Raw genomic sequence first — 27,961 nt, 5'->3', positions numbered from 1 at the left:
GAATTAGAGGTCCCCTATTCATACACTCCCACAACCACAATTTGGCAGCCATCCATGGACAAAAGTGCATTTGTGGGGGCTTTGGGATCCAGGTAGGAGCTGGTAAAACCTTGATGGAGCCCACAACTGCCAAGGACCAATTTGAGAAAGCTGGCCCACGCCCAGGTGGCAGGCTTGCCAACTTTGGCCCTGGCTACAGACCCAGAAATAGCCTGTCCGCTTGTAGACGCAGCTACAGTCCTGTTTGGCCTTGGGCCTGCCACCAGCACTATTTGCCAAGGGACGCGAGAGGAGTCACGCCCACCAATGTCCCAAGTAACAGGCCCGCTGACCTTAGTCCTAGATTTGGACCCTGTAGTAGCCCATGATGCAGTTCCAGTCCCTCTCAGCCCTGGTCTGGGAGCAGTGCTATTGCCCAGGGACGTGCTGGGAGGCACACCTGTCATTGCTCCCAGAGGCAGACCTGCCGACCTTGGTCCAACTGCAGATCTTGAAGTGGTCCTGTAACCTGGCTCCAGATGAGCCCCGCTGCAGTCCAGGGGGCAGTTCTGCTTGACCAGAAACCAGGCTGAAGACACGTCTATCTGTGCCCTGGGGGCAGGCCCGCCAACCTCGGTCCAACTGTGGATAATGAAGTGGCCCTGTAACTTGGCTCTAATACCTCTTAGCAATGGCCTATGAGCAGTCGTAGCCATCCGAGGGACCCAACAAGAGACAAGCCCATTTGTATGCCCAGAGTCAGGCCTGCCAAACTCTGTGCAGTTTTGGTTTTTGAAGCAGCCCTGTAAGTTGGATCCAGTCCCTCTCGGTAGTAGTCCAAAAGCAGTCCTGCCCACCCAGGGACCAGGAGGGAGACATGCCCATCTGTGCCCCCAGAGGCAGGCCTGCAGAACTTGGTCCCGGCTGTGGACCCTACTGCAGACCTGTGACTTAGATCTAGGACTGCTCAGCTGCAGTCCAGGGCCAGTCCTGCCCACCAGGGACCTGTCCAGTGACTTGGCAGGTGCCACACCCACCCAAGTCCTCGGTAACAGGCTCACAGACTATGGCCCATACTGTGGACCCAGCAACGGTGAATGTGATTCCTTGTCAATCGCTTTTCTTTTTTTTCAACTTCCTTCTCAGAAACAAGAGTGTCATGGTTAAATTTGGAATTATCGGGAAGAATAAAGGATGTGACAGAAGCCACCAGATACAATGGCTGGGACTATGTATTATCCCATGGGATACTCCCGATGAAGAATAACACCAGCTCTGACACACACACACAAGCCATGTTCATAAGTCACAAGGGGGAACATAATGAAGCAGATATGAAACAGCTCATATGAGGCTTGCAATGACTCCCCATTAGTAGCAAGGAAACACAGTTGGGTTTGGTAGAAGGAGAGGTCAAAAACATGATAAGGAATTATGAAAAACCCAAAGAACACGCTGTACTGGAGGAGCGTCCAGGTGGCCTGGACTCTGACAGCAGATTTCTGCAGCCTTCTGTAGACCACCTCTTTTGCCTTTCTTCTCCCAGGACATTACAATTATTAGAGAAAACAAGAAGTTTCCTTCTCCAAACACACTGATTTAGTTTTCTAGGGCTGCCATGACAAAGTGCCACACGCTGTGTGGCTTAAACAACAGAAATTTATCGCCTCATAGTTTTGGAGGCTGGAAGGCTGAGATCAAGGTGTGGCCAGGGTTGGTGCCTTCTGAGGCCGTGATGGAAGGAGCTGTTCTAGCCCTGCCTCCTGGGCTTATAGACAGCCGGCATCTTCTCTCTCTGTCTCTTCATATTGTCTTCTGTGTTTCTGTGTTCAAATTTCCCCTTAGCATAAGGACATCAGTCACACTGGTTAGGGCCCACCCTAATGACCTCACTTTAACTTGATTACCTCTGTGAAGACCCTATGTTCAAATAAGGTCACATTCTGAAGTACTGATGGTTAGGACTTCAACATATGAATTTGAGGGGAACACAATTCAACCCCTAACACACACCATGTTATTTCATGGCACTGTGCCTTGTACCTTGCACCTGGTGCAGGCCTATTCATCATTTAACACTTATCATTCCATCTGTGAAGGTGACCCCAAGCCCTGTCCTCCCCTCCCCACTTAACTACTCCCTCCTTGCTACCACTGACCTTGTATGTATTTCAATTAGAGCACTGTATCCTTTCAGGTGTATTCAAAATTAGCAGAAGGAGACCACACACATATAAACTGGATTAATGCCATAGTTAATTAGCCAGGGGTACAGAAACTTCTTGCCAGCACAGGCCACAGAAGGCAGGAGCAGCGGCAGAGCACTTCCCTTGCTCCTGGTACCTTAACAGGGGGGTACAGGTGCCAGTGACCCTGTCACTGCTGGGTAAGGTGTTGCCAGATTTAGAAAAACAGTCTGATTTTTGCTGCTCTTCCCCCTGCTTTTGGGGAAGGGTCGTGTCACCGTTCCAGAGGAATTCACACTAGTAACCTACACACTTGCATTTAAGGCGATGTTTACAAATACCAGGCTCTCCTGACTTCTGAACAAAATTCATTCTCAGCAATGATACAACTTAATCCAAAGAAGAGAACATCATCATTGCTTAGAGCCCTCTGAACAACATTTCTGCTTTAGTCATGTCTCAGAAAGCCTGTTTTCTTGCAGCCCATCTGGACTCTGACTTAATGACCCTTCTGGGTGGACCCTTTGCTAAGAGTGGTCTGAGGAGCATGATCCCAAATCCATTTCTCAACAGCACCTACACCACACTGTTTAGAGGGCCTCTGTTTTCTATCTCCAGCGGGAACACCTTGAGGTCAGGGGCGGCTTATTAACTAGCACAGTGCATGGAATACAGCAGATTCTTAAGATGGCGGTGAGAATGAACTGAATGAACGGTGGAAGTTGGAGTCCTCCTCCTTCCAAATTGCTGAGACGCCAGAGGAGTGCTCAGCACACACCAACAACGTGGGGTCTCCTTGCTGACAGTCATCCTGAGCTCTGCCATTTTCTTCCAGATGCCCTACCCCATCAATCACTTTTAGACACTTTCTAGAAACTCTCCTCATTCCGCTTGGTATTCTTCTGGATCAAGGCCCTCCCTTCAGTGAGTTAAGGCTTTATTTGAAACAAACAAACAAACAAACAACACACGCACGCGCGCACGTGCACACACGCACAGAGCTTCTAACAACAGGCGTTTCCAGTGAGAAACAGTTGATCCTGTTTTCAATTTTGGCTGAGATGATGCTATCATTTAAGGGATAAATGGCAGTTTTCTTTTGTTTGGGATTTTACTGTCAACCTCATCAGTAGAAGGTTTCAGACAAGTAAGAAACACTTAAGTTAAAATGAAGTTAAAACCACACAAGTCATCAGACATAGCAATAATGATTAAGTGGTTATCAAGCTTCACTTCTTAAACCAACTGCCCCTAAGGGTTTGATCAATGATGTATATGACTTGAGATTCTGCCGCAGTCATCGATTGGTATTATGGGAAATTTGATGGGGGGAAATGTGATTTTTCTACCCTAAGTAGAAATGTAAGCAGATAGGTTAGCAGGTCCCTGGAGAAAGAGAACCAGGAATGGACGGCTTTCTTGACATAAGAGAAGCCATTTTAGCCTAAGCCATTTTGTGATCTAAGCTGGCCACAATGCTTGCCCTTGAACAGGTCTCAGTAACCAAGGATCTCAAGGGAACAAAGGAATGCAGGAACAGAGAAAAGGCAGCCAAACAATAGACAGTGATAAAGCAGAGTCCTAGTTCCTCCTCAAGGGATATACATAATATATCTTTGAGTTCTGCAGGAACTAAGGCCCCTACCCAGGTGGAGGACGGAAAGAGGATGTTGACCCTCCTGACCTCAATCAACTAAACTTGGACTCTGTTGACTTTTGCCCCCAATTCTATGCTGAATTCTCCTCTGCTCAAACCTCTTCAGGAATATGCATGTACCTTTAGCTTAAAAATTCCCCAATTCTCGCTGTTGGGGAGTCATTGCTTTGGGAAAGATGCCCGGTATTCTCCTTACTTGCTGCAAGTAATAACAAATCCTTCCTTCTCCTGCGCTTTGGCTTGGTTGTGTCTTTTGGCTACACTCCCACCAAGAGGTGAACCCAGTTTTCGGGTAACAGAAAGTAAAACCAAGATATCTCTTACTTCCCTCAATTACCCATGCCGTGAAAATTATCTCACATGTTTGCCTAAAATCTTGTTCATTATTGTTGAAAATATCCTGTGTAAGGATTATATTTGGGAATAGTCTGCGAAATACTCCCTAGTAAACTGTTGGTGAAAGATTTTAAGTGGTGCTAGGAAAATTTATATGTTCATTAAACATTGTTACAAATTAACTGAGGAATTAATTACAGACTACTCTCTTTTCTATTCCCTTCAGGGGGATAAATCTACTATAACTTAAGAGAAATTAGTTGTTTTATGTGTGAGAAGGTTTTACTCATAGCACAGAAGTGACATGCTTACGAAAGCTCTATTTTCTGGAGCAAATATTGGGACAAATGGTCTGAAAATGGGGCAAACTACTTAAAAATAAGGCTGTCCTAAAGAAAAGAAAGGCCTAATTGCTTTACTTATGCAATTCATTTTCCTTTTCTTTGGCTTTGATAAAGGTGAGACAGGAGGGAAGGGGGCAGGGCACAACCGTTAAAAGAATGACACAGCCATTGAGGATATGACAAAAACTGGTTAGAACCAACTAGGCCCAAGATGGCAGAAGATACAACTCCCACTAGACCTTGAGCCTCGTTAGATGCTCACTGTAATACACTAGCATATGCCAAACAACACACCCACAGGCGCCATGACACTTCTGAGGGCTACCATAAAGGCCAAAAGGTGGAAGTGCGTGGTGGCCCAATTCCTGGGAATCCCTGCCCCTTCCCCAAAATAGAATATCCCTCCCACTTCTTAGCCTATGAAATTACCCAGCCCCAAAAAACTAATCATCCTGGGCTGCTTCTGAGACAACAGCATTCTGCCTATGGAATGTGCATCTCTCTAAATAAACTCTTTCACTTTACCTTGGCTCACTTTTGAATGCTTTCCTGTGTGAAGCCAAGGACCCTCACTTGGCAGCCTGTCCCAGGAACTCACCTGAAACCTGGGACATGACCATCCTCTTGCACCCCATTCTCCTCCAACAAAGGGAGGAATGAGGAACTCTAAGGAAAGGGAAATGTGATCTATGGGGAATTACTCCAGAGGCTAGCTTTGAAAGAAAGGAGCCACAGCAATGACGCCCTAAGCTGAAATCCCTACAACAACGGTTAAAAGTAAATTTTTTCCTTCCTTTCCCTTTCCTTCCTTCTTTCTTTCTTTTCCCTTGCAGTTTTATTGAGATATAATTGACAGGGCAATAACAAAGTCTACAGCATACTGATTTGCCTTAAAATACATCACGAAATGATGACCAAAATAAGTTTAGTGAACATCCATTATCTCACCGATACAAAATAAAAAAAGCAAAAAGGATTTACTCTCAACAAATTTTACACATAACACACAGCAGTGTTAATTATATTAACCATGTTGCACATTACATCCCTCGTAATAATTTATCTTATAACTGGAAGTTTGTACCTCTTGATGACCTTCATCCAACTCCCCCTCTCCCCCACGCCCCTCTCTTTTTCTATAAATTTGGTCTGTTTTTGTAGTATAATTGACATACAGCACCATGTTAGTTAGTTCCTGGCGTACAACATAGTGATTTGAAACTTCTACACATTACAAAATGATCACCATCTTAAGTCTAGTTACCATCTGTCACATATCACAAAGATATCACATAGTTATTGACTATATTCCTCATTCTGTACATTTCATCCCTTTGACTCATTTATTTTGTAACTGGAAGTCTGTACCTCTTAATCTCCCTATTTCACTTGAACGGTAAATTTTCAGAAAGTGGACATGGCTGTGTAACATTAGGTTGGACTTTGGAAACTGTGTATAGTGAGAAAGGTATAAATGATCATTTAGATTTAGGTTGCTTTCAAAGTGTTGCCTTTAAAAATAATGTTTATTAAGGTTTCACTTCAAAGTTTTAATAAAAAGTTATACTTTTAAGTAAAAAAAAAAAACAAACCGGGGGAATAGAGTTGTGTGGGCAGCAGTCCCTGCTCTAATTCTATGGGCACAATACACAGCGAACCTAGTAATATATATTTGTGGACCGGCTGACTGGAAGTTGGAATCATAAGGCTAAGGTATCACTGATGCAAGTTCACAGCATAATGAAACTGAAAGCTCATTTTAAAAGGTTTAACAGGCAAATGTAAAGTTTTTTACATTTGAACTTCACAGTTCATTTACTGTGAAGTGACAGTAAATGTCACAATCCATTATGAATCTGCATCAACCACAAATTTTATCAAGCCCTTCTCAGGCCTTTACTTCCAACTTTTACTACTTACAAGTATACTCAGGCCATTTTACAAATGCATACTGCTCTCTTCTCTTTGTTTTAAGGCAAGTGCTGCAAAATCAACTATCTTCCAGGGCCAAGTAATGAAAATAGGCAAGTGGGCTGAGTGGGGCGTATGGCAAATAGGAAGCACGTGCTCTGCGTCTAAGGGGAGTATGTACTCCTCAGCTCAAGCCAGTTATTGTCCTATAGAAATGCAGGTCTAGTATGAGAAGATCTAATTTTTTTGAAGCTGAAAATCCACATTTTTATGCAAAACTTCCATTTTTTTTTTTTTTTTTTTGCAGTACGCAGGCCTCTCACTGTTGTGGCCTCTACCGTTGCGGAGCACAGGCTCCGGATGCACAGGCTCAGTGGCCATGGCTCACGGGCCCAGCCGCTCCGCAGCATGTGGGATCTTCCCAGACCGGGGCACGAACCCGTGTCCCCTGCATCGGCAGGCGGACTCTCAACCACTGCACCACCAGGGAAGCCCCAAAACTTCCAATTTTTAAATGACAATAACAATTAAAAAAATCAAGCACTGTAGAGCAAACAAAATTTGTCCATGGCCAGACATGGTCTGTGGGCTCTTAGCATGGAAACTCCCTTCTTAGAAGGCCTCCTACAGTTTCAAGGGGTGTCCATTATTTATAGTTGTCTAAGATTTGGTGAAAAGGTTCATGTTCTATTTAGCTGCCCTCTCTATGCTTTTGTAAGCTTGGATGAAATTTTCCCTCAACTTTGATCTTTTCACTGGGCAGTCATAATTATTTTTAGTTAATTAAACTCTTTCCAATAAATGTTGGACTTTATGAGTATGTGTGTGTACACACACACACACACACACACACACACATATACACATAAGTTTGTGCAGAGGCAGAGAATTACATAAATTATGCATGTGTTTCTTTACTTGTATATTTTGCTTTGACACCAAGGTGTCAATTTTCTGTCCTCCTATCAGTGGAAGATCAGAGGCAAATTCCTTATTCATGGTGGAGAAAAGTGCTACACAGGGGCTCCAAATCAGCAATGATTGCTATGTTGTTCCCAAGTTAGGTCTCTTATTTTTCATATTGTATAAACGACTTGTTATAGACTACTTCTCCACTAGACACATGCTAACTGTAACTTATTCATCTCTGTACTTTCCACACCTGGCAAAATATGTGGAATGTATAAGTTGCTCAATAAATATTTATTTTACTGAAATGAACTGACCCACAGCATCAAAACTCCTTAAGTTTGTTCTCAATGCCTCTCGTCACACAATTTCAGCTTCACCTTCAGCTCATCCCCAAGGAGAACCTGGGTGATAACCAAACTGCTCTGTTCTCCAACCTTGAAAATATATTAAAACCTCTTTCCCTCTTTCTATACCTATGAAGTCTACTGGTTGCCACAAATCCAATTTAAATCTTACTTTCCTTGGGAATCCCATTCTACTACAGTGAATCTGTTCCACCTCCCGGAATCATAAACCACTTGTCATGCTCAGAAGAAACATCAGGACAATCCAATTCATTTGTTTCTACAGTAAATTTTGAAAAATTAGTCCTTAGAAAGCACTGTCTGCCCCTATCAGGTTATAAAGATACTGTGCTTCTCCACATTATGCCCAAAGAGGAAGACTAGGGTCACAAACTCAAAGGGCTGCAGAGGCCAGACAGGTTACATAAATGGACTAGTCCAATGTAAGAAAATCAGGACTGAACGACTATGGCAAAGTGGAATTCGAGTACCCCAGCATTTCCCTTCACGAAGCAACACAGGGGCTAGAGTTCCCACACTTTCCTGTTTTTAACAGGCCCAAATTGTGTGGAGCCAAACCAAACAGGTCTGTGGGCCGCCAGTCTCGACCTTGTGTATCATACACTATTTTCCTAGAGTTTAGAGACCGTTCCAAATAAAACCACGAGAGCCTATGCATGAAAAAAAAACTGGAAGTCACTAGGCATACAAACCCTAGGTCTAATAGGATCCAGTAAACTGCATTAAGTGAGTATTTTGTGATGCCTTGCCAGAGCCCTGAGCTCTAACGACACCTCAAAGAGAGCAACAGCCTTCCTTCGGGAAGTTTCATTAGGGGGACTTTACCCAGAGACTGAAATCGTAATCACATTGGTTGCATCTTATATACACATGTTTGAATAAGGGGTGGTTTGGTTTTTCCAGAAAGACCAGAAACCAGAAAGGCTGCAATGGGTTTTCACCAAACTCTACTGGTCTAGAAACATGACACTCTTTCTTAACAGAAACAAACACACATTCACATAATTCAAAACATCTCAGTGGAATCAGAATAAAAGAGGGTACTAAAGTGAATTTTGACCATTTATTTTATCAAGGGCAAATTGTTGTTTTTTTCCTTTCTGTCCCACACTTCTTCTTTTGGAAATTGTTTGTCTCTAGAAATACGTATTTCTGCTGGGGCTGTCAAACGGTTCTATGAATGGGCACAGGCTCTAAGCTGGCCAATGAAAAAATCCCATTTCCTGGCTGTAATAGCTGGTCCAAAAGTATGCATGACTTAAGTCAGGCCAATGAAAGACCTTATTTCAGAGATAAGGATGTTGGGATGAGGTGAGATGGTAAACTGTAGGGACCATGTAGTCCTGGATCTCCCGATACAGGACATGGGGAGAGACTTCCTACCAACACACGTGAAGATACCACTTCAAAGTGATGAAAAGAGATTCCTGATAACTATCATCTGGACACAGATCCAATCACCACTGAGGCTACTGCAAACATTGACCAATACGTAAACTTTGTGACTTGACTAATTGTGATTTGGGTTCCTGTAAATTACATTTGAGTGCCTTGACTAACACAAGAAACATTTGTGGTTCCTATTTTTATTTAAGTAGAACATGGACCCAATAAATCAATTTCAGAAACAGGCAGCTGAATTGTACGACTGCTTTCTGGCTCAACATATATTTATAATTCACATTTTATGTTCTATCCATTTAAATCCAGTAATGTCAGCAAATAAACAGTTTTATATTCCCATTCAAGTACTATGATTTTTGTACTCATAATTATATCAGTAATGCCATATTCAGTACCAAAAACCTAGAAACTACAAAAAAGCATAAAAACGGACTAATTTCAAAAGTTAGGATTAAATGAACATGTCAGACATCTCTTTCCACACATTCATGTAGATTCTTGAACACATATGTTGAATTTGATAATCTATTGGGAACTACTTTCAGTATTTAAGAATTTAAGAATAAAAGGTGTGTTTACATGTGTATGCAGTGAATGCTGGTAAAGTATTCATTTATGGTAGAATACAGAACCTTTGCATTTATCTTCTACAAGGAGTACTTCAGGAACTATGATCTAGCTGAAAATGCAGGATGGAGAGATTGCAGTTACAATGTTAAATTCCCTTAGGTCGTGCGAAACTGTCTTCCAGTTTACGTTAGAATTCATTTTACTTGTGAGGGCAGAAAGCATGCTCACCTCCTCGTTCTCAATCTTGAGCGTGGCCAGTCGGGACTGCAGCTGCTGGTACCTGAGCATAAGCTCTGCCTGGACCGGCTGCTGCGCGCTGACCTGACACACCTGATGGGGAATCAGAAACCACAGTTACAACAGGGAGCCGTCCAGCCAGCCTCCAGGTGCACAGTTCTCCCATTTAAAGGCTGCATGAATCAGGCGGATCCCCTCAAGATTCCAATTACATATTTTACTTTTAACAGCCACCTCAAAACTTCAATCTTAAATATGAACTTGTTATGTAAGTGGCAAGAGCAGAATGCAGCTGCTTGGCCTGGATATGACTGGGAAAAAAGCAGCAGTAGGAAGCATCCCTCTAAGAAGGTGGCGGTTGCTGGAGATGGAGCTCTGATGCTGCCGTCTACCTGTGGAATAAGTTATTGCGCAGAGTGTGACGGATGATCCAAGTGTACGGTCATGCAGGCCAAAGTAGGGCAGGCAGCAGAGCCTGCTGGTTACAGTCAGCTGGGTGACTACAGTAAGTTACTAAACCTCAGTTTCCTTATCTGTAAAATGGGGATAGTAAGAGTACCTATGCCATAGGGCTGTGGTGGGGATGAAACGGGATGATGTACATAAAGCACTTAGAACACTGCCTGGCACACAGTGAAAACTCAGAAAAAGTGAATAACTGTTTTCTGTATCTTCAACCATGGCTTGTCTTGCCAATTTTCAGCCAAATCATGTGATTCACTGTGAAACTGAGGAAGCCACTTGTCTTAGGCTTTGGTAGAAAGATATCTTGGCCATGATCTCAATTATGGATAAGGTCAAAATTAAGAGCCTTTTAACTATATTAAAATCAGACTAGAAATGAACAATTTCTTTTCATCTTTCTCATCACAGAAATGGTCTCAGCAAATGAGAGTTTCCTTTTATGGAGTCTCCAAGACATCGTAGAGATTATTGCTTCCTGGCAGAACTGGCCATAAAAAAGGGCAAGAGACTTACTATATTAAAATAATAATAGTTAAAAAAAAGTAACAACTTTTAACCCAAATGAAATCACTTGTTTGTGACATTTTATCATTCTGTGTTTAACACATCCATCCATAACTGAAAGATTAAAACCATGTGGTTTTAGAAACATAACTCTGGGTGGGATCAGCCACTCGCCTGTCAAATTCGTGTGCTATTGGCATAAAGACTGCTTACCATTTTTAATCAAGTAATTCACTCTATCAAATCAAGCAAAAATAAAATTAGGTTAGAAATATATCAGGTACATACATATACATCTTATAAGTCTTAACATTAGGTGTTTCAGAGAAAATATGACATTAAAGAAGATATCTGCCATGGAAATTATAAGTACGTCTATTTTTAAAAACATACTGTCACCACAATAAGCTAAAATTGAGTTTTTAATCTATGAGTACTGTTTTGCACAGCTGGGACACCAAGTGCTATAGAGCATGCTCCGTTATTGGTTCTTCTTGTTTCCCCCTGTTCACAGACAATAAATATACCTCTGTAACTCATAAATGGTTTAAATGGAGTTTTTCCCTTGCATAAAATAGGATAGAAAGCTAAACTCATATAAAGGAGCTAAGATATAATACATCCTTTCTAATGCTCGTTTTACCAGTTTGGAGATAACTTGAGTCTTAAAAAAATGGTTTGTATCTTTTTTCCTGTCTTCCATTTTCCTGCCATTTATAATTATTTTTCTTTACAGAGATCTTTAAATCAGGATTATAAGAAGTCTTCAGACAGATTCTATTGGGCCAACAAAACGCTTTGTTTTGAACTTAAATCTGAATGTCTTGTGGTGGAGAAAGAATTCTTTAACTATCCTGCAACAGTTTAGTGCTTACACCCAGGTGAGTCTGCACCTCTATTTCTTTGGCCTCTGGAGGCATTAGAGTGTTTGATCATTGCTTTAAAAGGTGGTAGTGGCTGATTGTTGAGAGTATTGTGCTAAGATCCCATGCAAAGGCAGCCATGAGAAGACAACTGGGAATTTTTACAACTGCTGGGTACAGCAGGGGAAGAGTAATGTAAGTTAAGAGACAATGCATTAGTTTTAAGATAATCAATTACTGACCTCATCACCCATGTGAGACTGAAACTCAAACTTCATTGGTGGACAGAACGCAGCAGGGTACATCTCCATGAATCTCTGCTTGTCACTCCTGGGCTCCAAGTTGTCAACTGCATTCTCAATAATGTCTAAGCCTTCGTGTCTGGAGGTTTCAAGGTTATACTCCGCAGAGAGATATGTTCTCAGGGCTCTGTTTAGACTTGCATGGTAGCCAAGATCACAGCACTTAAAAAGTAAGAGAACACCACATATAAAAATTAACTCAAAATGGATCACAACTTAAATGTGACAGCTAGAACCATAAAATTCTTAGGAGCAAACCTTCATTACCTTGCATTAGGCATTGGTTTTTTGGATATAGTATCCAAAGCACAAGCAACAAAAGAAAAAATAAATTGGGTTTCATCGAATTTGAAGACTTTTGTGCTTCAAAGGGCACTATCAAGTAAAAAGATAACCCACATCACGGGAAAAATATTTTGCAAATCATGTTATCTGATAAGGAATTTGTATCTAGAATATATAAAGAACTCTGACAACTCAATAATAAATAGACATATAGCCCAATTAAAAAAATGGGCAATGGATCTGTTAGGTATTTCTTAAAAAATACATATACAAATTGTTGAAAGCATATGAAAAGATGCTCAACATCATTTGTCATCAGGGAAATGCAAATCAAAACCACATGTGATACCACTAGGATGGTTAAAATAAAAAAGACAGGAAATAACAAGGATTGGGGAGGATGTGGAGAAACTGGAACCCTCATACACTGCAGATGGGAATGTAAAATGTTGCAGTCACTTTGGAAAAGAGCCTGGCAGTTTTTCAAAGGTTAAACATATGATTTGGCAATTCCATTCCTAGGAATATATAAAAAAAGAGATAAAACATATGACTTGGCAATTCCATTCCTAGGAATATATAAAAAAAGAGATAAAACATATGACTTGGCAATTCCATTCCTAGGACTATATAAAAAAGAGATAAAACTTGTACATGAATGTTTCTGGCAGTATTATTAATAGCTGAAAAGTGGAAACTAAGTGTCCATCAATAAATGAATGAACAAAACATTTTCAGCCATAAAAAGGAATGAAGTACTGATACATGCTACAACATGGGTCAGCCACACATTGTATGACTCCATTGATATGAATATCCAGAATAGGCAAATTTATAGAGAGAGAAGGTAGATTAGTGGTTACCTAGGGCTGCGGGATGAAGGAATTAGGAAGTGATGGCTAAGGGGTGCAGGACTTTTCGGAGTAATGAAAATGTTCTAAAATGGATTGTGGCAACATATACACAACACTGTGGATATAATAAAAGCCAACTGTGGATTTTTAATGGGTTAAATGTATGGTATGTGAATAATATCTCAATAAAGCTATTAAAAAATAAAAGAAGCAAAATCAAATACAGAAAAGAAATAATGAAAAAATAGCTTTCAAGTTTGTTCATGCATACTGAGATTGATACAGTGATCTACTGAAATCCTTCTGGGATGCAAACATACTAACTGTAGTATTTTGATGTTTGTATAATTTACTGAAGACAACAATAATCTGTACTCTTTCTGAAATGGGAAAAACAGGTTTGACTCTGCCAAAATAGCCCAGTCATGCCTTCTGTCTTATCTCTAGAATAAAATTTTTCAATAAGAAATGACTGGCCAAAGTCCTTTTATCAGAGACAGAATTTTGTTTAGTATTCCTAGGAATACAAGGGCTTTGGGCTTCGATCTTCACTATCTTTAATTTGTATTTATTTATTCATATTGCAATTTAAGAGAATATAATTTTAAAAACAATGTAACTCTGGATACTAGTCAGTTATAAATTACTGACAGAATTTTACATTTGTACATAAAAGCAATATAAATCTCTTAAAGAGAAAACAAGTGGTTTTAAAGGTACAAAATCAGGTCATCCCTATATTGTTCTAATGAAGTTCAATCAATTCAATTTGATTCAATTCAACTCAGCTCACTAACTGGCCATCTACAGATGCCTGGGCATTTGCTAGGCTCCAGGAATATGAAAACTGGAACACAGTAAAATATAATCTCCATTCTCAAGGAATTCAAGTATAAGTTGTTCGTCAGTTTGCTACTAAAAGAGTAGTAGAAGGGTGCAAAGGACACAACTTGTCTTATGTTTTATGAAGGTACAGATTTAATCACTGACCTGTCCTTAGAAATGCTAACACATTTAATTCCACCCTCACCCTCCAATTTCATAATGCTTAAATTTGGGATTTTTACATAAACATATTATAAAATCTTGGTTTTCAAAGTGTGGTCTGTGGACCAGCAGCAAATGCAGACTCCTGGGCCCCACCCCTGACCCACTGAATCAGAATCTGAAGTTAAAAAAGAAATAACGCATGTTGATTCATATACACGCTAAAGTTTGAGAAGCACTGCACTGAAACAATCAGGTAAAAGGGTCTTGAACCCTGTCCTTTAGGGGTGCCATTTCTCCAAACAGGCCAGAGAATCGACTTGATTAAAGATTACTTGATTTAAAAAAGCAGACAGTAGCTGCCACATCACAATTACAAATATGAGCAAAACATAGTTGCGAGATGCAGCAGTCTCCGCGTTAATACATTTCCAGCGGAATCAGCTGCACTCAAATACAGAGACTGATTTTCAGTTAATTAAAAAATTCTAGCCTCAGATGAGCAAAGTCCTCTTTTATTCCTCTTACTCCTCAAAATCCATAAAGGTTCTGTGTAGCAGCTTTATACACCTCAGAGGAACTGAAAAATTATTCTTTCAGTAACACCTCATCGTATGAAAACATAAATTTGTGAAGGAAATGGCCTCATTTCTTTGAGATGTACCAGTGCTTCAAAACACCCTACTATTCTGAAAGAAGGCAGATTCAACTTGATTATAATGAAGCAGATCACACAAGCTCCTTTACTTTATGAGTACTGATCCCAATGGGACTTAATAGAAAATTGATATTGAGAGGAAACAACCCAGAGAAAAGCCTTTTCTTCCCCCCAACAAAAACCAAGTCTCTTTTCAACTTAAAAGAGAGAAGAATGAAGGAAAAAGAGGAAGAAAAAGAAAGAAATTCAACCCCAACTATCCACTTGAATTACAGCTCTGAAAAATACATACCAAATTTTCATTACTTCCAGACTTAGTTCTCTCCTCAAATTTCTAAGTGTGGCTTCTTTGGGGAATAAATGTCAAGATTTCAAAAGTACCAGTGCATGTTTCCACACGCAGTTCAGCCACACAAAGTTGGTGAGTCTGGTCCCAGTAAGACACCCCTTATTTCACTGTTGTTTCCTAATAATTTGGGGAGAAGCATGCATGTGGCTTCATAATCAACCCAGGGGCCTTCCCTGGGTGTCTTCTGGACTTTGAGAACTTAGTAGGTTTCTGTGATGAGCTTTGATGGAAAATTTCCTTCTCTGACCTCTACCAATACTTTCCAGTCTGTGAGGTCATGTAACTGGCATGATTTTGTTACTTGTGATATGCAGCTTTTTCGACACTGTAGGCTTTTTAACCATCCAGAATTTTAAAAGAAACAAGAAACAGCAATAAAATTCTTTTTCAAGGTCTCCTGAGACAGCAAGACCTGTCACAGCCATTTTTTTTTTCTAAACTGGAAGCTAAAATGACACTGGATATGTTAGGATTCAAGATACTTGGTTAAAAGGCCTAAAGTAATTCTACGGAGCTTATGAATTATTAATGACAACACGAAGAGCCAGCTTCTACACAAAGAGTTGAATTATAACCCAAGTGCCCAAGTGCATTTAATGATGAAAATACATAAGAAACCAATAAAATATTTCATGAAAACAAAATAGTGTTGTTCTGATGGATGAAAAACTCTGAATGGATATATTAAATTATGGATTAAAGCTGGGGAAGGAAAGACTGTTAGAAGTCGAAGGCTGTATTTTTTTTTTAATATCCTAAGAGCTGCCAAGATAGATTCCACTAGGCATTAGTCTGTAGCACCACAGTAAGGCTAATTTCCTTAGGCAAAAGTGTTACAAATAGTATAAAAAAAATGAAGATGAAATCTAGGTACTGAGGCCAGTGACAAATACTTTTTCTTGTCCCAAAGGCTGAGAGATTGGTTCAAGTATACTTGGTGGGTATAATGTCAGGATGTCAGGTATAACTGGATCATAACTGTCCCGGGAGACAACTTTTTTTTTTTTTTGAAATAAACTCCATGACATGAGAAGCCCTAGTGGGGTAGAAGTTTGGGCCTAGATGGGATTACCATAATGGAAAACAAGTCCTACATACATGCTTCCAGAACAGTAACAGCCAATGTCATTTGCAGGGCAGCCCAGGAAGTGGCTGGAGGGCAGCCCCAAGCCTGTATGTCACTCCAGAATTAAGTGGTTGTCATGAGAATGGAGAGGGAAGAAATCCTGAAGTATTCGGTCTTAACTTCATCACTCCTGCCTCTGTCTGAGAAGCTTCCATGATCTTTTCTTGTGGGTCGTATCCCTGGCTTTTAATAAGTTTGGCTTTGACCATTCCAGAACCATGGATATTGTGTAAAGACTCAGTCTGCCCCTTCTTTTCGGTCTTTCTGAAAAATAGTGCAACCCAAGCAAACTGAACTGCAAAATACAGCTTTCACATGACCATGGGTAGCTTTCAAAGACCAGAAATAGACACTCTCAGAGCTTTTACAGTAGATGTCAAGAAGAAAGTTGATTTCTCCTGTGTAAGTATCTTTGTCCTTCACTAATTTCTTCTCTAGCTATTCAGTACCTCAGGCAAGATACCGCAAACACATTTTGTGAGACAGAGGCATCTTGTGGAACTGAACTGTATGTCTAAATTACAGGCAACTTTTACACACCTGCTTTCACCTCTGGGCTCCTGATGGTCCCTAGCTGACAATTTAATTTTTGCTGCTACTTTAACTGCAGCTGAGCATTTAGCCAAACTTGTTTTGAGTTTCTCTTTAGCATGGAAAAGGTCAAAATGGTACATCGGTGTGATACCAATGGATACAAAGTAGGAAACAGGAGAAGGAGAACAGAGGTTGCATAGCCTGAGCCAATGAGTAGGCTGAATAATCTTTTGTTGCCTAATACAGCTCCCACCCACAGGGGCAATTATTTCCTTCAGAGGAGCTGCTACTGGACTCATTTTTTTCCCAGGCCAAATCTCTGTAACTACCCTGAATCAAATCACAAGAGAGGAGAGAGAACAATAAACCAAGCCTCAATTAATACAGGTCAGGTGATACATGCTATGGAGAAAAGAGTCAGAGGTACACGGAGTGCTGGGGGAAGGGCATTGCTCTTTTATATAGGACAGCCGGGTGTCACATGAATGTAAAGGAGGAGTATTGTAAAGCTCTGGAAGAAAGAGTGCTCTAGACAAAAACGAGAAAGGCCCCAGGCAAGAAAAAGCTTAGTGGGTCTGGGTAAGAGAAAGGCCTGTGTACCTGAAGCATGGTGACTAAGGGGAAAGTTGCAGGAGATGACACTGAGTGGCAGGTGGGTGCCAGTTCACATAGCGTCTTAGTGAATAGTTTGGATTTTATTCTAATGGAGAGTTTTAAATAGGGATTACAGGTCTGATTTATCTTTTTTAATACTTTGGTTGCTTGGGAAGAGAATGAATTATTGATTGGAAGGTCTTAGTGCTCAGTTGGACATCTTAGGAAGCTGTTGCTTCCTAAGTGCAGGCAAGAGATGAAGAGGCTTTGTCTCAGAGACTGAGAGTGCAAGTAGTGAGAAATACCAAGGTTTGGGATATTTTGGACGTAGAGATGGTAAGATATGCTGATGCGTTTATACGTGGGAAATGAGAGAACTGGGTTTTTGGCTTGGGCCACTGGGTGGAAAGTGGTACCATTTTCTGAGATGTAAACAATGGATAAGAAAAAGTTGTTACATGTGTGAAGGATGATGATGACAGTAGGGGCAAATGTTCAAGGTGTCTACAGACATCTGGTTAGAGATGTCCAGGAGGCAGTGGATATGCAAATCTGAAGCCCAGGAATATGATTAAGGCTGGTGAAAAAAAATCTAGGAACCATCAGAGAGTATTTAAGGCAAGGGACCAAGAGAAAAAGAAACACAAAGGATCACGCCTTAGGCAACTTTCACAACATTCAAAGGTACTGCCAAGATGGAAAAGCAAGCACTGGAGCCTGAGAAAGTGCAGCCTATACGGCAGGTGGATGCAGTTTCTTTAACAAAGGCCCACAGCATCTCCATTGGAAGGAATGTTTAAAGCCATCCACTTTGGTCAACCAACTCATTTCAGTTTTTAAATACCCTTTCTTCCATGCAGGGATAAAAACACGCATACATCAGTTTACATGATAACTACACTGTCCTAACCCATCTAACATCACCTCTTTATAATCTTCCTGGTAAGAGTTCAGGCCTAATGGAGACTACAATATTAAAATTCGGCAGGTTTTCGTGGATAAATTTTAATACTATTATGTAGTGGGGGAAAAGTCAAACTAATTAAGAAAAATCTGAACTCTGAATAAAATGCTTTTCAAATAAAAATATGTCCCTAGAGACAAAAGGATAGCTGATTATTTAGAAGTGATAAAAAACATGGCATGCGGTATACAATGTAACCTAACTTCAATCTTATTCTGTAGAAATGGCTAATAAAACACATGACAGAAATCTCTACCAAGAAAATTAGCTGGAACAGGGGATTTTTTATGGCAATATTCCATAATAGTAACAAAGATTTATCCTTCAAGCTTCAAAGTGACCTGCAAACGTTTACAGGGAGTAATTGGAGACTGTGAAACTGTACTGTAAGGATGACAGATACTTTATTATTATGGGGCAGGTGCTCAGGGACAAAGCACTAATAGAATCTTACTGTTGAGGATTTTGTTTCTCTGACTACCTTTTGAGGGTGGGTAGGTGTGGAACTGGACTGAAAGAGGTTATATTACCAGTTCTGCAATCTTAAAACCAGTTGGTTTAAGAATTTCAGATATACAGACTAGTGAATATGATTATAGATCAGAGATTCCTAGCATTAAGACTTGTACTCTCCCCAACTCTTTTTTCTTAGCAAATCATAATCACTTGAAAATTTCAGCATTCAATCACAAATATATTTGTTGCCTGTATGATTTTTCTTCTTGTTGTAATACATCCTAATTTTTACAGAATAATAGTTATAGTCTCTTCTGCACTTAATGTTGGGAATATTTAATGATAACAGATACAAAATCTATTATTTACAAAACTACGATCTATTTTACCCTATAATTATGCCTTTATTCTCCCAAACCAATTAAATTTCCTTTGGCCAATACTTGCAATTCATATTAATTTTTTAGAATGACATAATAAAAACCTCACTGTGAAATTAACTTTGTTCACTTCCCACCTGATTCCAAAGTAAGAGACTGTTACTCTACAAACTAAAATTTACTTAAAACTTTCTTCAGAGACAGAGGAAAAGCCATCTCAACAATCTTCTGCTTAAGTGACACTCTGGATTAACTAATACTCAGTTCATTTTATAAAGCAGAGGTTGGCCAACTATGCAGCCTGTGAACAAAATCCAACCCATGGCCTGATATGATAAATGAAGTTTGACTGCCACATAACCATATCCATTTGCTTACTTACTATGGCTACTCCTGCACTATAAGGCTCACAAAGCCTAGAATATTTACTACCTGGCCTTTTACAGAGGAAGTTTGTCAACTCCTGCTCTAAAGCATAGTGACCAATGCCACTGTGAATATACACAGTTAATAGGCCCTCTCTAATACTCCTGTACATTTCTGCTCAAACAATTAGTCTGTATGCTTTCAAGAGTTGATTGTACAGGGACTTGCCTGGTGGCTCAGTGGTTAAGGATCTGCCTGCCAATGCAGGAGACACGGGTTTGAGACCTGGTCTGGGAAGATCCCACGTGCCGTGGAGCAAATAAGCCCATGCACCACAACTACTGAGCCTGCGCTGTAGAGCCCGTGAGCCACAACTACTGAGCCCATGTGCCACAACTACTGAAACCCATGTGCCTAGAGCCTGTGCTCTGCAACAAGAGAAGCCTCCGCAATGAGAAGCCCGCGCACTGCAACAAAGGGTAGCCCCTGCTCACCGCAACTAGAGAAAGTCCACCCATAGCAACGAAGACCCAACACAACCAAAAATAAATAAAATAAATTTATATATAAAAAGAGCTGATTGTATAATATCTGTGCCATTTATATTTATTATAATTTAATTAAATATTAAATAAACTGATAAAATAATTGAGAAAGGAGCTGTTGGAAGATTTAAGAGTAAACAAAATTGTTATCAAATTAGGCACAATTGCCAACTGCAAGACTGTGAAAACACTGTATATATCTAAAATATTTTTTCTTGTGTGTTAAAAAAAATTTTAAAGTAGAAATCATAGATAATACACAGTGGGTGTGGTTGTACATAGGAAGACTGACTATTCAAAATTCTGTACAAAAAGATAAATAATAATTTAAAGATTAGCAAGTTCAAGTACATTGGTATACTTTAGATTAAAATATCTAAGGCATGGTTTTAATCATTTTTTATAACTCCCTGCGTTTTCCGTTTCTAAATATAAAACATGCCAAACTTACAGATAGGTGCAAAATATATACAGTCGGCCCTCCATATCCACAGGTTCCACATCCATGAATATGAAGGACCGACTGACTTTAAAGGACTTAAGCATCCTTGGATTTTGAAGGATGCTCCTGGAACCAATTACCTGTGGATACGAGGGACAACTGCATACTTTTAAATAAATAAAATATTACAGGTATTTCATAAGTCCTCTAACCCCGCCAATTGCAACCCCCTCCATTCTCCCTAAAGATAACTCAGTATCTGGAGTATCCAAACTAACATTGATAGGTAAAGGTGAAGTTTATCTAAAACAGATAAAATTGGAATTATTAAATTAAAAAAAACATTAGATCACCTCCAAATCTATAGGAAAGACTTGAACTAATCTATCAAATTGCTGCAGTATTAGTTTTTAGACTGTAGTCGTTAACAAAAGAGGATTCCATTAAATAGGGTGTCAGTGATATATATGTAAATTTATACTCTGAAGTGCCTGAAAATATTTTCTTAAATTATCATTCCTGTTTAATTTACATTATTAATTTGTACTCTAAGAAGGCATTTTGCTGACCAAAAGTAAATTATCGCCCAGATGTTGCTGAGTTCCAAATTAGTAGATTTTCAATTTAATAAAATCCAAATTCAAGAGGTTTTAGAATATCCATAGTTTGTTGCAAGGGAAAAACCTTAACTATATATGATGAAGGAATCAGAGCTATATCACCATACGCTAGTGATCAATTTCAGTAACACTATCAGTGGGCCAAACATACGTTGTTACATACCTACATAAGACACAGCAATACCACCCATGGTGTATTCCATTGCAAAGTGCTTAACTTGAATCCATAAAGCCTTTATGTAGTGTTTGCTTTGTAGGAAATATAAGGGATGGAGAAATGGGCTAAATAAAAACACAACAAATTATCAGACAAATTGAGAAGCTGAGATTTTCTCAGGAACTCCTGTCTCCTCAACAACTGTCTCTTTAACAAGGGACTTGGCTGGATAAAAAAAGACTAAAGGGACACATCACACAGATCCAACATGTGATCTAAATTGGATCTAGTCTAGACATACCAGCTGAGAAACATTTTGGGGAGGGGGGTTCGCAAATGGGAATGTAGCAGTTATTAGACGAGGTAAAATTTTTCTGAAATGGAAGGATGGGAGATGAACGACTGAAAAAAGGGAGTTGAAAAGCTATATGTAAAATGTGATTTCATACTCTCTGGTCTAAAAATGTGTGTGTGGACACAGAAAAAGTCTACATTTTAACAGTGACGATCTCAGGTGGTAAGAATGTGATCATTTTATTTTCGTTTGTAGTATTTTCTAGATTTCTACAATGTAAATGTAGTGCTTCTATAATAAGACTAGTTTTAAAACAAATTCTATGGAAAATTTATATGACTTTTTTATATCAATAGATCCATTCATCATCATGTATGATAGAAAAATTTTAAGAAAGGCGACAGATACTGACTTGAGTAGAAGCCAAGAGAAACTGGAGGTTTGTATAAAAAAGGTCTCAACTTGAATTCTTTGACTATTTATAATGCTTTGATTTAATCAAGATACATTTAGTATCTTCCATGTCATTTCACATATAAAATGTTTTTGATGCTGTATTAAGTGTCTTAAGACAGCATTAAAAATGTTGTCTTAACTTTTTCTCACTAGAGGTATAATAATTATTATACCTTCTAATAATTATTAGCTCAGTATAAAAGGTATTTTGCTAAATAGGCTCACACGGGAGCATAAAGGATTCTAGGTGCCTTTGCATAATAATCCGTTTCTTTTTCATCATGAAGGGTCAAGCTTAATCGTTTTTAAGATCACCCCCGTATATGTAAGTTGGATTCCTACAAAATAAGCAGCCATTTTAGAATGTACATATTCACATTCTGATTGCCTTGAAAGTGGGTCAACGAACTTGAAGCATGCTTTTCACTAAAAGAGTACTCAATTTCTTTTGAATATGACAACATACCAATTTCATAACATTTCTTTTAAAATTCATATTTAAGTTGTATCCTTTTAGAATTGTATAACATTTCTTTTAAAATTCATATTTAAGTTGTATCATTTGAGAATTGTTTACATTTTATTTTATTTATTTATTTTTGGCTGCGTTGGGTCTTCATTGCTATGGGTGGACTTTCTCTAGTTGCTGCCAGCGGGGGCTACTCTTTCACTGCGGTGCGCAGGCTTCTCATTGCAGTGGCTTCTCTTCCTGCAGAGCACGGGCTCTAGGCGCACGGGCTTCAGTAGTTGTGGCATGCAGGCTCAGTAGCTGTGGTTCACGGACTCTAGAGTGCAGGCTCAGTAGTTGTGGCGCACAGGCTTAAGTTGCTCCGCGGCATGTGGGATCTTCCCGTACTAGGGCTCGAACCTGTGTCCCCTGCATTGGCAGGTGGATTCTTAACCACTGCGCCACCAGGGAAATCCAACAATTTTTAGTCCATTTCTACTTTTGGAAGCTTGCTGGCCCGCGCGGGGCTTGCCCTGGGGTGCTCTCCTGAAGAAGGAGGTCCTGGCGGTGAAGAAGTCCTCGGCGTCTTCCTCCAGGCTGCTGTAGCCGCTGCTCATGCTGCTGGTCCCGTCGCGCGCGGGCCGCCTCCCCGGGGCGCTGGCACCCAGGCAGGGGGTGCCGCGCCCGCCCGCCCCGCGAGGTTCCTGGCGCACGCGCCCCGAGCCGCTGGCGGGCTGTCCCGCTGCAGCTGCGGCCGTCGCTCAATCTACATTTTAAATTTAAGGCTGATCTTTAAAAAATTCAGCTTTCTAAAAATAAAACTGAAAATACTTGGCATATTTAACTATTTATTTATATCAGAATTATTTTGATCTGGAGGTTAAAATGTCTGAGTTTGAAACCTAACGTAACAGTTGTGTAATGTTTGGCAAGTTACGCAGCTAGCTAAGCCTCCGTCAGCTCTTTTAATCTATAAAATAGTATTTACCTCACAAGGTTATGATGATTAGATGAAATTATGCTTAGAAACCTAGATGCCTGTCACATAGTAAGAGTTCAATAAATATCCACAACCATGATGGTGACTCACATAATCCTGACATGCTCTTCTTGTCCTATATATACTAACGGTACCAAGGACGCTACTGTACATCTCCACACAGGTGCCCCACAGGTATCTCAACCTTACTACGTGTAACAGAACTATTGCTCCTCTTCAGGGTCCCTATCTCAGTAAAGTGTACATCATTAACCTAGTTATTCAAGACCTGAGCCTAGGAGTCACTTTTTTTTTTTTTTTTTGCGGTACACGGGCCGCTCACTGTTGTGGCCTCTCCCGTTGCGGAGCACAGGCTCCGGACGCGCAGGCTCAGCGGCCATGGCTCACGGGCCCAGCCGCTCCACGGCATGTGGGATATTCCCGCACTGGGGCACGAACCCGTGTCCCCTGCATCGGCAGGCAGACTCTCAACCACTGCGCCACCAGGGAAGCCCTAGGAGTCACTTTTATCCTTTTTTTTTTTAAACCCACCACCCCAGTTTTCTTTTAGCTTTATTTTCAATATATTTTGAATTCAACCACTTCTCACAGGTCTATTGCTACCACGCCAGTCCAAGCCAGCATCATCTCTGGCCTGGACAATTGCAAAAGACCCTAGATATAGCTCGCTTTTTTCACACTTGTCCTCCTCACCTACCTCAGTCTATTTTCCACCCCGATGCCAGAGTAAGTCTTTAAAATGGAAATCACGTGATGTCACTTCCTTGCTTCAAACCCCTCACTGGCTTCACACCAAACTTAGAGCAAAAGCTAACCCCTTTTCCCTGTCCAAAGGCCCCTAAGTGATTGGGCTTCTGCCCCTCCTTCTCTCCCAGAACCTTTTCCTCGCTCGCTCCTCTCCAGCCATACTGGCCTCTGCTACTCTCGAGCATCTTGAACTTGCCAAACTCACCTCCGCCTCTGTACCTGGAGCCTTGCCAGTGCTTCTATATGAGGGATTCCTTCCCCATTAGCAAATATAGCTCTGCAGCTCACTTCTCTGCTCAAACGTCAGGCTTTTCTGACATGCCATCAACAGAAGCACCCCCAGAGCTCTGTTTTATTTTTCTTCATGGCACTGTTACTACTACAACAATAAGTTACTACTTACATACATATTAAATATAAATATTTAATATATAAGCATATAATATATTACATATATTACATACATATATTATATATGTGCAAATGTTTTTATGGCTTGTCTCCCCAACTAGTACATAAACTCCATGGAGGTGAGCACTCTGTTTTGTTCATTGCTGGATCCCCATTATCAAGAATAGTACTTGGTACCTTGTACGTATTAAAGAAGCACTTTTCAAGATACAGAGACTCATCTATCCTCTTGTTAAATTGGCTTGGGTTTAGTGAAGTACTCCAATCACTACTAAAATAAGCCCTAAACAAAAAAAGCAAGCGGAGCTGTTACAAGAATTAGTTCTTCTATATTCCATTCATTTTGCAGAATCCTTACAGATCTAAGTTTGAAAGCAGGGGTCATAAAATTTTTTATTTTTATTCAGGAAAACTAGCAGCAATCTAGCAGAAAAAAATCCTTTTATTTCATCAGAGTGCTAGAAGAAAAAAAAATTTTTTTTAAAGCTTCTGTATTTAAAACAATTAAGTGATTACTTACTTGGTTGAAATACTTGTAACAAAGGAAAAGAGAAAACAGTTTTCCCTGGTTTTATTTATTACTAACTGGTTTTGTATAAAGAAATTATGATATTATATGAGATAAAATTGTTTTTACACTTAAATAAAAGGAAAAAGTCACATCAGAGTGTTAATGAACTAAAAATGAACTAAAAAATCTTTTGTAACAATTCTTAGCAATTCTTTTGTAAAAGTCCCCAACTGTGGCTCTAAAATAATCGCTAAATATCTGAGACTTAATGCACCATAAAAATAGCTGTTTTAACCTACGATATGACTAAATTATGACAGACACCATAAGCCATAGAAAATAATCTTATATTATCGGCTAACTGTTGAATTCAATCACTGCAAAGCAGTATACAAGTAAAATTCCCGCAGATAACTCTCTGAACTTCCCACTTCATCTGTGTTTTCCTTATGACACATCACTTTTTATCTTCTATTTGCAGATCTTGGCGTTTTTGGACCCAGGATTTTTGTCTGTTTTATTTATATCCTACAGTATTAGCACAATGACTGGGCTACTCAGTGGATGATTTCTGAATGAAAGAATGAGTGATGCTGAGGGTCAAAGTTGGGGAATAATGGCAGTAAACACTGCACAAATACAATAGTAGACATACACTTGGCGTGTTCTAAATGAGCCCGATTAGTGCTTTTTTTATATCATATCCTATAAAAGTAAAGAGAGTTAGATAATAAAAGTGGTTTCTGTGTATCCTATTTTGCTTCACAGTATTTATCACAACTGTCATAAAGCAATCATTTGTGTCGTCATTTGCTTAACATTTTTTTTTTCCACTTTAAATTCCACGGGGTAAGAACTGTTTATCTATGGCTTCACAGAGCCTCAGCATCTCACAATAGTAGGGGTCCAATAAATATATTTCGAATCAATGAACACAGTTAGGGCTGTGCCACTGCATCATTTGAAAATGCCTGGACCCCCTTCCTAGCTGAGTCTTCCAGATACTCACAGCTTCATAGAACTTCATAATTCGTTTTTCAGTGGTTTTAGGATGCACAGTGTTTCACATGCATCTTACAATTTATTGTGTCTTAGTATTCTGTGTAGTTTAATTGGCAGCGTTTTTTTCCTGACAATTACATAAAACAACATTGTTTTAATAAATGATGGTGTTTTAGAATCAAGGAAATGAGATTACTGCTAATTCCATCTTGGTATGGAAAGTATAAAAACTTCGAGTACTTACATCAATTAAATCTGAAAGATCATGAATATAATACTTGAAAACTGAGGCATTGGTTGCTTCAAGGGTTAGGAGATATTCATTCCGTGCCTTAATCGACTTTAGCTTGTTTTCCGAATACTTTGCTTGTCTCTGGAAATGAAGAAGATCCAGGCATTGGGGGAAATCAATAAAGTCATTTTAAAACAAGACAGGGAAACATACATGAATTTCTATTCATCTAAACAATTTATTCAACATATACAAATGACCTTCGAAGTCCTTTGAGAAAAGTACATTTCGAATCTGAATTAAATAAATGAAAATTACCCAGCGATGAGGAAAAACAACAACGTATAGGGGCGCCAGGCCCATTTGCAATGAAATCTCTTTGTTAATATTCAAAGTTCTCTACATTGTGTATTGGATACTTGGCATTCACCACTAAATGAGGTCCAGCTGTTACTACATGATTTTTATGTTTCTAACACATTTTTTCATTCCCGTGGGAGGAAATGCATGTCACTTCACAGTAATTTACAATGTGTGTCTATCAGCTGTTGCATCAGCGTTCCTAGGTTTGTCACCTCCAGTGAGGACAGAAAGGCTCTGCAGTCTCTTACTTACTTTTTCCTTCATTTTTTCAATTTTCTTCACAGAGCTTCGCCGCTGATGTCTCTCTTCCAGTCTGATATGAAAGACTGGGTCACTGGATCTGCCAATTTGCTTCTCTTCTTGTTTCTCAGCCTCTTTCAGCTTGCTCTCTGCGCTGATGCTCTCTGCATGATACATATGGTATGTTTTCATCACCTGTGAAAATGTGACCCACATTGTTAAAAGATGTCTGTCTGTAACTTAGAAAGTGAATGGAAACCATTATATGACATAATATGTTAAAGATATCACCTTTCAACTGGCAGAGAGCCAGATTGTTAGTAAAATAAAGTATATACTATTCCTTCTACATAAAGCAAACAGAAATATGCAAATTCACCTGCCAGGAAGAGGCACTTAGGGACAGGCTGTGATGAAAAAAATGATTTACAGAGTCTTGCGTGTGCTTTCAGTGTACTTAAAAAGTTCCCTCAAACTTAAAAGTGTTTCTCTAAAATCTCCTCTGCATTATTAATTTGAAGAATAAACCCTTATGCATGGATAAATTTTAGTCAAACCTTGGGATTATAAAAAACTCCAAATAAATATATAGCCCTTACTAAAGGGACTTTATTGCTTAAAATGTACTTGTCAAAATACAAAATGTAAATATAAGGTTCATATATAGTTGTAGTTAAAAAAAAAACTTTTTATGAGCACAAAGTAATACTTTATGTTCAATGAAGAAAACACGATACAAAAAAGAAAGTAAAATATAAAGCAAGTAGAAAATAAAAAGCATAAGATTTTGGTATACAGCTATCCAGTCTTTTTCCTATGAAAATACACACACACACACACATTCATTTTAAAATGACACATATCATTCCTCCTTTTAAAAAATCTGGATCACACTATATTTACA

General features: G+C 39.5%; 1 protein-coding gene across 2 annotated transcripts in view; it reads right to left on the bottom strand.

Moving 5' to 3' along the window:
• Positions 1-27,961, bottom strand: part of SRGAP1 (SLIT-ROBO Rho GTPase activating protein 1) — a 278,584-nt gene that overhangs the window by 68,476 nt on the left and 182,147 nt on the right. For both annotated transcript variants that reach the window (XM_067697213.1, XM_067697211.1), the window contains exons 5-8: positions 27,070-27,252; positions 26,467-26,595; positions 11,976-12,197; positions 9,893-9,994 (exon numbers count right to left, since the gene is read on the bottom strand). In XM_067697213.1, the coding sequence (XP_067553314.1) occupies positions 9,893-9,994; positions 11,976-12,197; positions 26,467-26,595; positions 27,070-27,252 (636 nt within the window). The remainder of the gene's footprint in view (positions 1-9,892; positions 9,995-11,975; positions 12,198-26,466; positions 26,596-27,069; positions 27,253-27,961) is intronic.

Source organism: Pseudorca crassidens, chromosome 11, assembly GCF_039906515.1.
Source record: "Pseudorca crassidens isolate mPseCra1 chromosome 11, mPseCra1.hap1, whole genome shotgun sequence".
Lineage (NCBI taxonomy): Eukaryota > Metazoa > Chordata > Mammalia > Artiodactyla > Delphinidae > Pseudorca > Pseudorca crassidens.
This window is presented reverse-complemented; position numbering and strand designations above follow the sequence as displayed.